Consider the following 11,492-nt stretch of genomic DNA (forward strand, 5'->3'; position numbering starts at 1 on the left):
GACTGACTAGGCCACTCCATGACCTTAATGTGCTTCTTCTTGAGCCAATCTTTTGTTGCCTTGGCCGTGAGTTTTGGATCATTGTCATACTGGAATACCCAACCACGACCCATTTTCAATGCCCTGATTGAGGGAAGAAGGTTCTCACCCAGCACTTGACGATACATGGCCCCATCCATCCTCCCTTTGATGCGGTGNTCTTGAGCCAATCTTTTGTTGCCTTGGCCGTGAGTTTTGGATCATCGTCATGCTGGAATACCCAACCACGACCCATTTTCAATGCCCTGACTGAGGAAAGGAGGTTCTCACCCAACACTTGACGATACATGGTCCCATCTGTCCTCCCTTTGATGCGGTGCAATTGTCCTGTCCCCTTGGCAGAAAAACACCCCCAAAGCATAATGTTTCCACCTCCATATTTGACGGTGGGGACCGTGTTTTTGGAGTCATAGGCAGCATTCCTCCTCCTCCAAACACGGCGAGTTGAGTTGATGCCAAAGAGCTCAATTTATCTCATCTGACCACAACACTTTCACACAGTCTTCCTCCGAATCAGTCAGGTGTTCAGTGGCAAACTTCAAACGGGCCTGTAGATGGACTTTCTTGAGCAGGGGGACCTTGCGGGGACAGCAGGATTTCAGTCCTTCACGGCGTAGTGTGTTACCAACCGTTTTTGTAGTGACCATGGTCCCAGCTGCCTTGAGATCATTGACAAGTTCCTCCCGAGTGGTTCTGGGCTGATTCCTCACCGTTCTCACTATCATTGAAACTCCACGAGGTGAGATCTTGCATGGAGCTCCAGACCGAGGGAGACTGGCAGTTAATTTATGTTTCTTCCATTTGCGAATAATTACACCAACTGTTGTCACCTTCTCACCCAGCTGCTTGGCGATGGTCTTGTAGCCCATTCCAGCCTTGTGTAGGTCCACAATCTTGTCCCTGACATCTTGGAAAGCTCTTTGGTCTTGGCCATGGTGCAGAGTTTGGCATCTGGATTGATTGATTGATTTCTTCTGTGGACAGGTCTCTTTTATACAGGTAACGAGCTGAGACGTCAATGTCAGCTTGTTACCTGTATAAGACCCACCTGGGAGCTAGAGATCTTGCTGACGGATAGGGGATCAAATACTTATTTCCTTCATGGAAATGCAAATTAATTAATAACTTTTTTTGAAACACATTTTTCTGGATTTTTTTTTGTCATTGTTGTCTCTCACTATTCAGATGAACCTACCATTGAAGTTATAGACTGGTCATTTCTTTTTTAGTGGGCAAACTTACAAAATCAGCTGGGGTTCAAATAGTTTTATTCCCTCACTGTAGTTCACTCTGAAAGGCTTAAGAAAATTATGGTATGGCCCCTTTAAGTAGAGGTGTGCAAAAATATTGATATTGCTATATATCATGATATTTATTCCCGCGATTGATTCTCGATGGGTTCTCACTAAGTATCGATCTTTTATTTTCATTTGAAGAGGCTGTGAAATGCTATATTCGTCATCTTTTGGTGAGACGTTTCTCCGGAGGTAGATGGGGGGCGCGCGTTGCAAGATCGCCGGTTGCGGGCAGACGAAGAAGAACAGACACAAAAACAAAAAATAAAACAGACATCAAAGATGGATCATAGAGGAGATCAGAAAGCCCAGACCGCCATGAACAGGGATGAGGGGGTTCTTCTGCTCTCTCATACTTGGAGCAACATCCTCCAGCAACGAGTCAGACGGCGGGGGGCAGAGTCACTTGTCAGACTTTGACAGTGTTTTACAGTGAATATTTGTGCACCCTGACACTGTTTCCCATCAGTGATTTGGCAGAGTTTTTACACCGGATGCCCTTCCTGACACAACCCTGTACTTGAGGGGCACAGGGACCCAGTTAGGCAGCAGCATCAAGGGTCTAAGGACCCAATCTGGGTGGGGATCAGTGGACAACCCTGGGGATCAAACCCAGGGCTCCATTTAAACTCTATACTTAGCCCCCGAGACATCCAGCCGCTACGAGATGTTGTTCTCACACATGTCATTAAAACGCACAACCGTACATCTCTCACTTGTCAGATTCTACAGTGTACATATGTGTACCTCCAGCTTTACGGCTCTAAGTCCAAAGAGCCATGTCTCTATTAGAGGACAAACTCTCACATCTACATGTAAGAGTACAGACAAGTTAAACATTATAATAAGTTACTAAACTTTAGAGTTAAATCATTAACTAGACCCCACACACCGACATGTTACAATTATAGTCTGAACCTTAATGCACTTTTGTTGGAGATAATGTGATTGTCTCTCTTAAATATCTGTGATGTGGTGTTTTTATGTTCAAAAAGACCTAAAGTGTTTACACCAGCTGTCCATCTTCATGTTCCTGTTCTGCAGTTACTGAATAAAGATATTGACCCCTTAAATGTATTATTTGCTGTAGTGATTTCTCGTATCCGTCTCCTTATTTTATGTCAGATTCATGTTTAAAATATGGTGAATAAAACCTTTAAGGGAGAGCTGGTCATGTGGTGCATGAGGACTTTAGACCAACGCTGTTTGAACTTCTCCTGTTAATGAGTAATTCCTGTCATGTAACCATGTCCCAGTTTACTACTTCTTTCATAAAAATGTCCAGATTTATATAATGTTAAAATAATAACCCTTTGTATATCCAGTACATTTGTAGGTAACCTCAACTTTAGTTTACACCAATGAATGTTAATCTGAGTACTAAATCATTTAATTTCTTTTTTCTGTCTGACGGTGAAGCAGTTCTGGTCTCTGCTTCTCAATTCTCTTCTCTTTTGAATCGTCTCTGCTGTTTCTCAGAGAACAAAAGAACTGTTTCAGACACATCAGAACTCGCTCTCCTTTCTGCTCTTGGGTGTGGGGGGCCCCTGCGGCGGTCCCGCGTGCCCCGGTCTGGGTGCTCGGCGGGATTGCCCGGCGGGCGGTTTCTCTCCGCGGCTCCATGGCGGGTGTTGGGGGATCTTGGCTGCAGCTGCTGCCCCGGCGGGGGGTCTTTGCATGGGGATGGCCGGGCGCTCTCCCCCTGAATACATTCCATCACCATCCACCTCAGTGAAACATAATCACTCACCTGAGCACAGGTGTCAGCTCACCTTAGCACTAACCGTTTGTGTGACAGAATGAAAGTCTTTATCTGAATGGGTTTGTATGATGGAGTGTGTGAGCTGCTGTTACAGTTGAATTGAGTACATGTGTAGTATATGTATAGTATATGTGAGTATGTTTAGTTTAAATGTAGAGACTATTTTGGCCAACAAGTGTGTGTGTAACTATAGAGTGTGTGTGTAGACAGGCCCCGCCCATTCTAGTTTATCACTTAGTCCTGGTTGTTTTATGATGTTGCTTCCCTCTGTTGCCATCTTATCTTCCCCCCCACCCCTCCCCCACCCTCTTCCCTTTTTCCGTCCGGTCCAACGACAAAGAAAAATAAATAAATAAAATAAAACATAATCAATATAAATAAAGTTTAGCATTAAATACAACAGGGGTTTATACTCAATAAATCCCTGTTGTGACAGTAAAATCTGCCCAACACAAGAAGCTCTCAGCCCACATCTGTTGGCTCAGCTGTTGGACAGGACAAGTTTAAAAAAAAAAAAATTCTCCAAACACCTGAAAACTTCCAGACTGCTTTCAATACCTGACACTTTCCTGTAATTTTAACTGTTGACTCACTGTTGTGTTTGTTTTTTAGCTGTTTTGTTTTTATGCTTTTATGTACTGTGAGGCGACCTTGAGTGCCAAGAAAGGCGCCATATAAATAAAATGTATTATTATTATTATTATTTTATTTAGGTATCAGAGTGATAACACCCTGAGTCATCCTGGCAGGAAGAGACATTTGTGTCAAACTCTCAATTAAAACATGAAGTCAAAACGGGGCTAAAAGGTCACTAAAAGTTGATCCAATTCTGCAGTTGATCCGTCATTCCCTGGAGACTTGTTGTTTTTCAGACGGCTAACAGCATCCGTTACCTCTTGTAAAGTGATAGAAGAATCACAGGCCGATCTATCGTCTTCTTTTAGTCCATTGAGGTTATTTAAGGATTCGCAGAATGAGGACGTCGCATCCTCACTGTAATCGTGATGACAGAATGTGGAAATATCTGTTTTATTTGTGGTCATTTTTCATCTCTATTTAAATGTAGGACTGAGTTTAATGTTGCTTGTGTTTTCTCTCATTTCAAACAATAAGCCGTCATTTGTTCTCCTTGTTCCAGACATTGTTGTCGAGATCTTATAAAAGCTCCTTCAGCCTTGTTCTTATACATGTTGTCAAGCTTGTTTTGTAATTCTAGTAATTTTTAATTCTGTTCCTCATTTAGGTTTTCTGGGGTCAAACTTGAAAGTGCTGTGATTTCAGAGATGACTTCCTCTCCTTGTCTACGCATGTATGCTGCCATATCTTCTTAAATATTTTGAAATTTCACATTTGAGGAGTTCCCAATAACGGCCATAAATATTTTCATTTTTTTGCTTTGTCCCAGTAGAGTTTAATGAGTTTCTCAATTTCTATTTGAACACATTTATGTTTTAATAATGAACTGTTCATTTTCCAGTAGGTGATATTATTGGGCTCACTGTCACTTGGCAGAAGGTTTATTCTGATTGTTATTGCTTTATGATCAGTTAGTGGTGTTGTTAGGATATCGGCTTGAACCTTTTCTTTCTCTATGTTACTTGATAGAAGCCAGAAATCTAAACCTGACCGCCTTGATCCACTTTTGTTGCTTCGAGTAAAAGCCCTACAGTCTGGAGATGTTTTCCTCCAAATATCACATAAATCAAATTTGTCTATTAATAGCTTCAGTTTTGTATTTGGCCTTGAAGACTGACCTGGAGGCCATCTATCAATACTTGGATCTACAATAAGATTAAAATCACCCCCAATTAGCAAATGTGCATTTGGAAATTTAGATAACCAGTATGTTATTCTGTCCTCTAGAATAACCAAAAGTTGATTATTATCAGAATTTGAATTAAAGCCATATATATTGAACAATATGCAGTGAATATTATTTATCTTTATAACCAAACAAAGAAGACGACCATCAGTTACACATTCAGTATGCAAGACAGCCCCACTAAAATTATTTTTCAAGATACATACCCCTGCAGACATTTCTGTACCATGGGAAAACCAGAGATCATTCCCCCACTGACTTTTCCAAAAGTTTATGTCTTTAGGAAGTGAATGGGATTCCTGAAAAAAAACAAAGTCAGTTTTCTGCTGTTTAGCAAAACAAAAATAAGGCCTTGCGTTTTACATTGTTCCTTAACCCCCTGGCATTTAAGGAAAGAACAGATAAAGACATACAAAAAAATTTTAAAAAAGAAAAAGGAAGAAGAACCTTCTTAACTTGTTAGAGAAAACCTTTGACCAAACGGTAGTAGGTCGAAAGCAAACGCAGTTGCACCTTTCTGATTCAGGATAATGTGAAAAACTCTGAGAATAAAGTATAGAAATAACCTCTTTAAAATTAAGTATTTGAGAACATAACTAGAACAGATAGTTTTACATGAAACCATACAGGCAATATATTTGTACGTGTCCTTATCCTTATGAATGTAAGAGAAATTATTTATAACCCGATCTGTTAATACTTTAAAGTCTTTTTTTTCCCTTTTCCTTTGCTATCAAAGAAAATGTACATTATTGATCACCAGGAATGATTTCGCCTTCTCCTTGAATGAAAGACCTGGCGCTGGCATAGTAGGCCACTTTTCCTGCTGCACGAGCCTTCTGTATTTCGGGCCACAGACGCTGCCTCTTCTCTCTGTCGCCTTTGGAGAAATCCTCCTTGAACTGCAGCCCATGATCACCCGTGAAACAAACTGGAGAATGATGGCTCTGGGCCTTGTGTTGTTGGTAACCTGTCTCCTGTTCCCAAGCCGGTGAACACTATCCACAGCATCCACCAGCTTTTCTTTCCATGATGGTAGGACCATCTGACAGATCTTGATAACAACATGGCGGATGTCTTCCTTTTCCATTTCAGGAACTCCCACAAGCTTTAGATTCAATTTTCTTGAGTAAGATTCAAAATCATCCATTTGCTTCTGTAATAGTTTAACTGGCGTCTCAAGAGAATCCATCCGTTGCTCAAGAGCAGCCATCTTCAAGGTAACACCCCTCAGGTCTTTTGCCACAGCATCCACTTTGTTGTTAAGGCCAACTATTTTTTCTTCTGTAGCATCTGACCTGTAGTTAATTAGTTTGGTTAAGTTAGCAAGCTGAGTGCTAATATCTCCATTTGAGTTGGCAGGATTTTGAGGTTTGTTTTTTGGCACCGGCGGTTAAAGGAAGCAGTGGTAATTCTTCTTTGAAGGCAACGGACTCCATGGCACTTGGGTCTCTCGAGTAGTCGTGGCCACCGCTAGCTAGCGGGCCACCTCCGGCAGGAGTATCCTCTGAGTCAATCACAGCCAAAGGGTCACGCTTTTTAACCATGTTAGTCTCAAAATGTTTAAAAATATTCAAAAATTTGCATACAGTAAACCAAAGTCTGTTTAGAAAGAGTATTTCACAAGTTTTTTACTGAAATAGGTGCAGAGCGTTGCAAAAGAGACCGATCAGAGCGCCATCTTGAATCCACCGTCCAAATGAGACGTCTAGCGGTGATCCAACAGGTGTGTATGAAAGCGGTACACACGTGGAGCACGTGACTAAAGTGTTGGTTATCAAAGAAAAGTGCAGGAAATTATGATAAAAGGAGGAATTAAAGATGGCAGCACTTTAAAACAATGATCCTATAATATTAACGGGCTGAAGGTTCATAAGTTACCTCAACAATAACAAATTGTCTGACATAAAATGTAAAATTAATTAAAGTGAATTTGAACAATATGATTTTTATTTCCACATTTATTGCTCTTTGAAGTGAGATCATTTGATTTACTCTTCATGTTGGTTCCTAACTAGAGTTTTGTTTATTAGCTTATTTGTTTACTACCTAAAAATGTATGTTATTATGGTAAACATATGTTAGTATTTATTGATAATGTTATTTTAATGTTAGAAAGGGTGTAAAATTGACACATTGTGTTTTAAATTATTCTAAAAAAAAATGTAGAAGAAAAAAAATATATACATTTGTGTTTAAAATAGTTATATATCATAAATTACCAAGGTAATATATTGATTATTGTAATGTTTACCATGTTGCAATAATGTTGGTATGAATCACATCGTATCGTGACTCTGAGATTCTCAGCCCTAATACTGACACAATATAACGTTTTCACAGATGATACCCAGATATTGGGCTGACATTCACATTCTAATTCAGCTTTTATCTTCCATAAGTTTCATGTCAGAGAACCGTCTCCATTCTGAAGTTCATTCAAACAGGCTGGAGCATGCTCAGTCAGGACCACTTGGAGGCATTAATGCTCATGTCAACAGAAACATAAATCCTTATATCCATTGACTGTGACAAAGTAACGAATAAGGTTGAATAAATGCTGTAGATTCTGGAGTTAATATGGCAATGATTTTTCAAATGTAAAAAAAATAAAATAAAAAAAAATTCTTGCATAATTTTTCATGTGGCGTAAAATGGGCTGGTCTTGACCATTAAACTCCCGGGCTGAAAAGTAATCCCACTCCGCCCCTGGTGCAGGAGCTCTCCAGGTCCTAGCGCCGGGCCGGTTCTAACTAGCTCGGTGGTTGTAGACCCACCCGTGATCTAGTGAGAGCAGCAAGTGAGTTAAAGGGCGATGAGGGACGCCTGTGCTCAGTGTGGAAACATGCTGGAACAAGAAGACGGAGAACGTTCTGGAGGAATGTGAGGCCTTCAGACCTGCTGCAGTCTGGACCTCACACCACCTTTGGCTCCTCCCCTTTTCTCCCAGGTGGAGAGAACCTGTCTTCAGCTTCACTCTGAGACCTGCAGTCACATGTCTGAGTCGACCAATCAGCAGAGAGGAGACGTCGGCCTTCAGAGAAGAATGCGGGAGCTGCTGAGACCTGCAGGAGACACCAGCTGCTCTGATGGACGGAGACGAGCTCAGATCAACTCAGAAGAAGAGCTTCCTTCAGACAGGTTTTTATTGGAATCAGAACAGTTTATGGATCAGAACATTTCTCCTCCAGCAGCAGGAACGTCTGCTGACCTCCAGAAGGTCAGCAGATGTTCCTGCTGACCTCCAGAAGGTCACGGTACAGGAACACTACGGGGTCAAATGAGGGTCAGTTTCAGTCTGGTTTCTGGTTCTGTTCCTCTGCAGGACCATGACAGCAGACGCGGTTCTGCAGAGGAAGTGACATCATCATGACCTCTGTCACCACATGTCAATCATGTCCTGTAGCCCCGCCCCCTCTCTGAATCTGAGCTGTCAGTAGAGACAGTGAAGTATCAGCTTTAAATGGAGGTTTGACTTGAACGTTGACCCTGATTTGACCTCAGATGACCCCATGAAGCCCCTCCCCCAACATGAATGATGACAAAGAACACTTGAGGAATTTCATTAACATGTAACACACTCAAAATGATGTAAAAAATAAATAATTTCAAAATAAAAGCATAAAGGCGGAACGTTCCAGGTGCTTTGACCTTTTTTGGTTTCAACCATTGACTGTATCTAGAGAACTGGACTGAGTGACTCCTCCCCCTGGCGTTCCAAACAGGAAGTACCCCCACAGACTTCTATAGAAACAATCAGCTGTTCCTGTCGTTCTATTGGTCAGAATAAACATTCTGGATCAGATTCCTTTAGAACGTCTGATGATCCTCTTTGTTTACGAGATACTTTAAATACTAAACGGACCAATCAGAGGCCTCAGGAAAAGTAGGCGGAGCCTGCAAAGGCTCAAAACGTTTGACGGATTTCAACTGGAAGGGGTGTGGCCTTCCAAACAGCCACCTTCCTGATTGGAGAGAGTGGTTACCATAGAAACACACTCAGACCGACTGACCAATCACTGATGATGACTGGCTCCAACATGGCGGTGTCCATGTAGTGAAGAAAAAAAAATGGCGGCTGAGTTGACTTCATTTGGTTGGAAACGGAATAAACTATTCTCTATGGATGTCACTCAATCCAGTTCTCACATACAGTCGATGTTCTTCCCTCTGTGACCTTTGACCTGGATCTGGCCTCCTGCATTAAGGCTTGAAGGTTTCTCGCTACAGTAGATGGTTTAAAGTGGATCCAGAATCCAGAGTCTGTGATCCTTCTGGATCTGCAGATCTTCTCCTGTTGAAGGTTTGACCTTTGACCTTTGACCTGGCCTCCTGCATTAAGGCTTGAAGGTTTAATAATACTGACTTTGGTTTAAAGAAGAAACTTCCAGAGTCTGTGATCCTTCCTGATCCTCAGATCTTCTCCTGTTGATCCAATCGTCTGGTTTCTTCCTCCTGACTGTTGACCTGCAGAGCTGCAGCTCTCAGTGATTGTACATGTGGAACAGGTTCTGGAGTTCATGTCATTCCAGTGTTCTCTTGGTTCCTCTTCAGTTCTCACTGGAACCACATGAACTGAGAGCATCAGTCGTTGAAAGAAGGGGTCATCAGAGGTCAGCTGCTGTAAAGGGTTAACCTCACAGATCCTCTGTGGGTTTGTCTGAGGACTCTGCAGGAAAACCTCTGGACTTCTTCCTGTAGACCCACAGAACCACAACCAGAACCACAACCAGAACCGGCAGAGCAATCAGACCCAGAAGACCACGAATGGATCCATCTTTGACTCCATCTTCATCTTCTCCTTCTTCTCCTGCAGAGACAGAGATGATGATGAAGATCAGAATGTTCTCCTCTTCCTCATCAGCTGCTTCCTGCAGAGTCTCATCAACAACATCTTCAGAAAACACGTCTGATCTGAGACCTTTCACTCTGACATACATTCACTCTCATCCACACAGAAGGTTCCATCATAATCCTTCTCTTCTCTCTTCTCCTCCCTTTGAAGGTTTCAGTTTCAGTCCAAGTGTGTTTTTGAATCCCACCTCCAAACGGAGGATATAAAGTCCTACCCCATGAGGTTAAACCCCGTCGTACTAAGAAGGTCTTGTCTTCACGTGGATGCTCCACAGAAGTTTACATTTAAATGTGAGTAATGACTTCATGTTGTAGTGTGACCTTTTAAAGTTCTAAATCTGGTCTTTATTCAAGCGCTAGAAGCTCCACGCTAACGCTAGCAGACCGGTGATGTTGATGACATCATCAAATGAAAGTCACGTCTGAACTTTAGACAGTAGGTTTCATAACCATCGTTTGGAGGGATAAATGACGGGGGAGGGGAAGGATTCTGATTGGACCAAACAGTCACTGCTCACCTGGAGGAATCACTGACAGGTTGATGGTGGAGATCAGCTTCATGTTTCTCTGTGGATCATTTTCTAGTCTGACTCTACACTCGTATGTTCCAGTGTCATCGACCGTCACGTTCTCCAGAACCACAGACAGATCTCCATCCTTCATCTGAGGGTCCTTCAGAGACACTCGGTTCTTGAAAGACTCATCCTGAACTGCTGGAAGTGGTCGTCCATTTCTAATCACAAACATAATCTTATTCACTGGATCTGTCTTACTCCATTCTAAAAGTATGATCTTGTTTTTTTCTGTATCTTTACATCTCAGAGTGACATCCTGTCCAGGTTCAGCTGTGATGTTCTGTGGATCTGCAGGAGAAGAAAAGAGAATGTTCAGTTTCTCTCAGCATCAGAAGATTCAACGTGGATGAGAAGATCCAGAACATTCCTGGTCCTCAGAAGAACAAAGATCTAACCAGAGAGTTACCATCAGGAATCCATTTTCAGAGAACTTCTCAAACTAAAAATGTCCAGAAGTCAGTATCTACAGTATCTGTAATCTTCATAACTTTTTGTATAGCAAAAAAGTATTTTGTTAAATTGAAAAACAAGAAGTTTGGTTACTGTTCAAATACATGCAGTCTATATCAAAATGCACAGTTGTACGCACCTAAAATACCTTCACTTCTCCAAAATACGAATTCATGTCACCTACACGAATTTCCATCACTTTTTGTTGCGGTCACACGTAAATACGTGCAAATAACGTCGGCCTAACTCATTTATGGTTAAATTTGCACCATATTTTGTAGTCAAAAGCTAATATCGTTTTTCTTTGATTGTTCCATCTACCTCAGAACAAGAGCTTTGTTTACGTGTAAATGATAAAATAAGGTAAATAAAAACATTAAGAGAAGACGGAAACGTGTGTTTACATTGTATTTGTTCACTGTACATGAAATAATTCAGCTAACGCTAACATGCTAATATAAGGAAGAAGCGGCTCGTTAACCAGAAGTTTCTGTTTCTGGACTCGAGGTTCGTCTCGAAGCTTCTGAGGTTTTGCTAGCGTCACCTGATCGTTTCTCAAAACTCTGGAGGATCTTACCTGCTGAAGATCCACTAGAAAACCACAGCAGAGCCAAGACAACTACAACCGGCAGCATTGTTTTGGGATTTTACCCGATCCCCTTTCCCTAACCACGCCCTAATAGCGCGCATGTGTA

General features: G+C 41.7%; 1 protein-coding gene across 1 annotated transcript; it reads right to left on the reverse strand.

The window, feature by feature from the left end:
• Window positions 1-9,148: 9,148 nt before the first annotated feature.
• Window positions 9,149-11,473, reverse strand: LOC112139620 (sodium channel subunit beta-3). Its single transcript, XM_024262461.2, has 3 exons — window positions 11,375-11,473; window positions 10,291-10,635; window positions 9,149-9,728 (listed from the first exon to the last, which is right to left on the reverse strand). The coding sequence occupies exons 1-3, from the start codon at window positions 11,430-11,432 to the stop codon at window positions 9,556-9,558; spliced, it is 576 nt and encodes a 191-aa protein (XP_024118229.1). The 5' UTR covers window positions 11,433-11,473; the 3' UTR covers window positions 9,149-9,555.
• Window positions 11,474-11,492: the final 19 nt, after the last annotated feature.

Source organism: Oryzias melastigma, unplaced genomic scaffold (genome assembly GCF_002922805.2).
Source record: "Oryzias melastigma strain HK-1 unplaced genomic scaffold, ASM292280v2 sc00598, whole genome shotgun sequence".
NCBI lineage: Eukaryota > Metazoa > Chordata > Actinopteri > Beloniformes > Adrianichthyidae > Oryzias > Oryzias melastigma.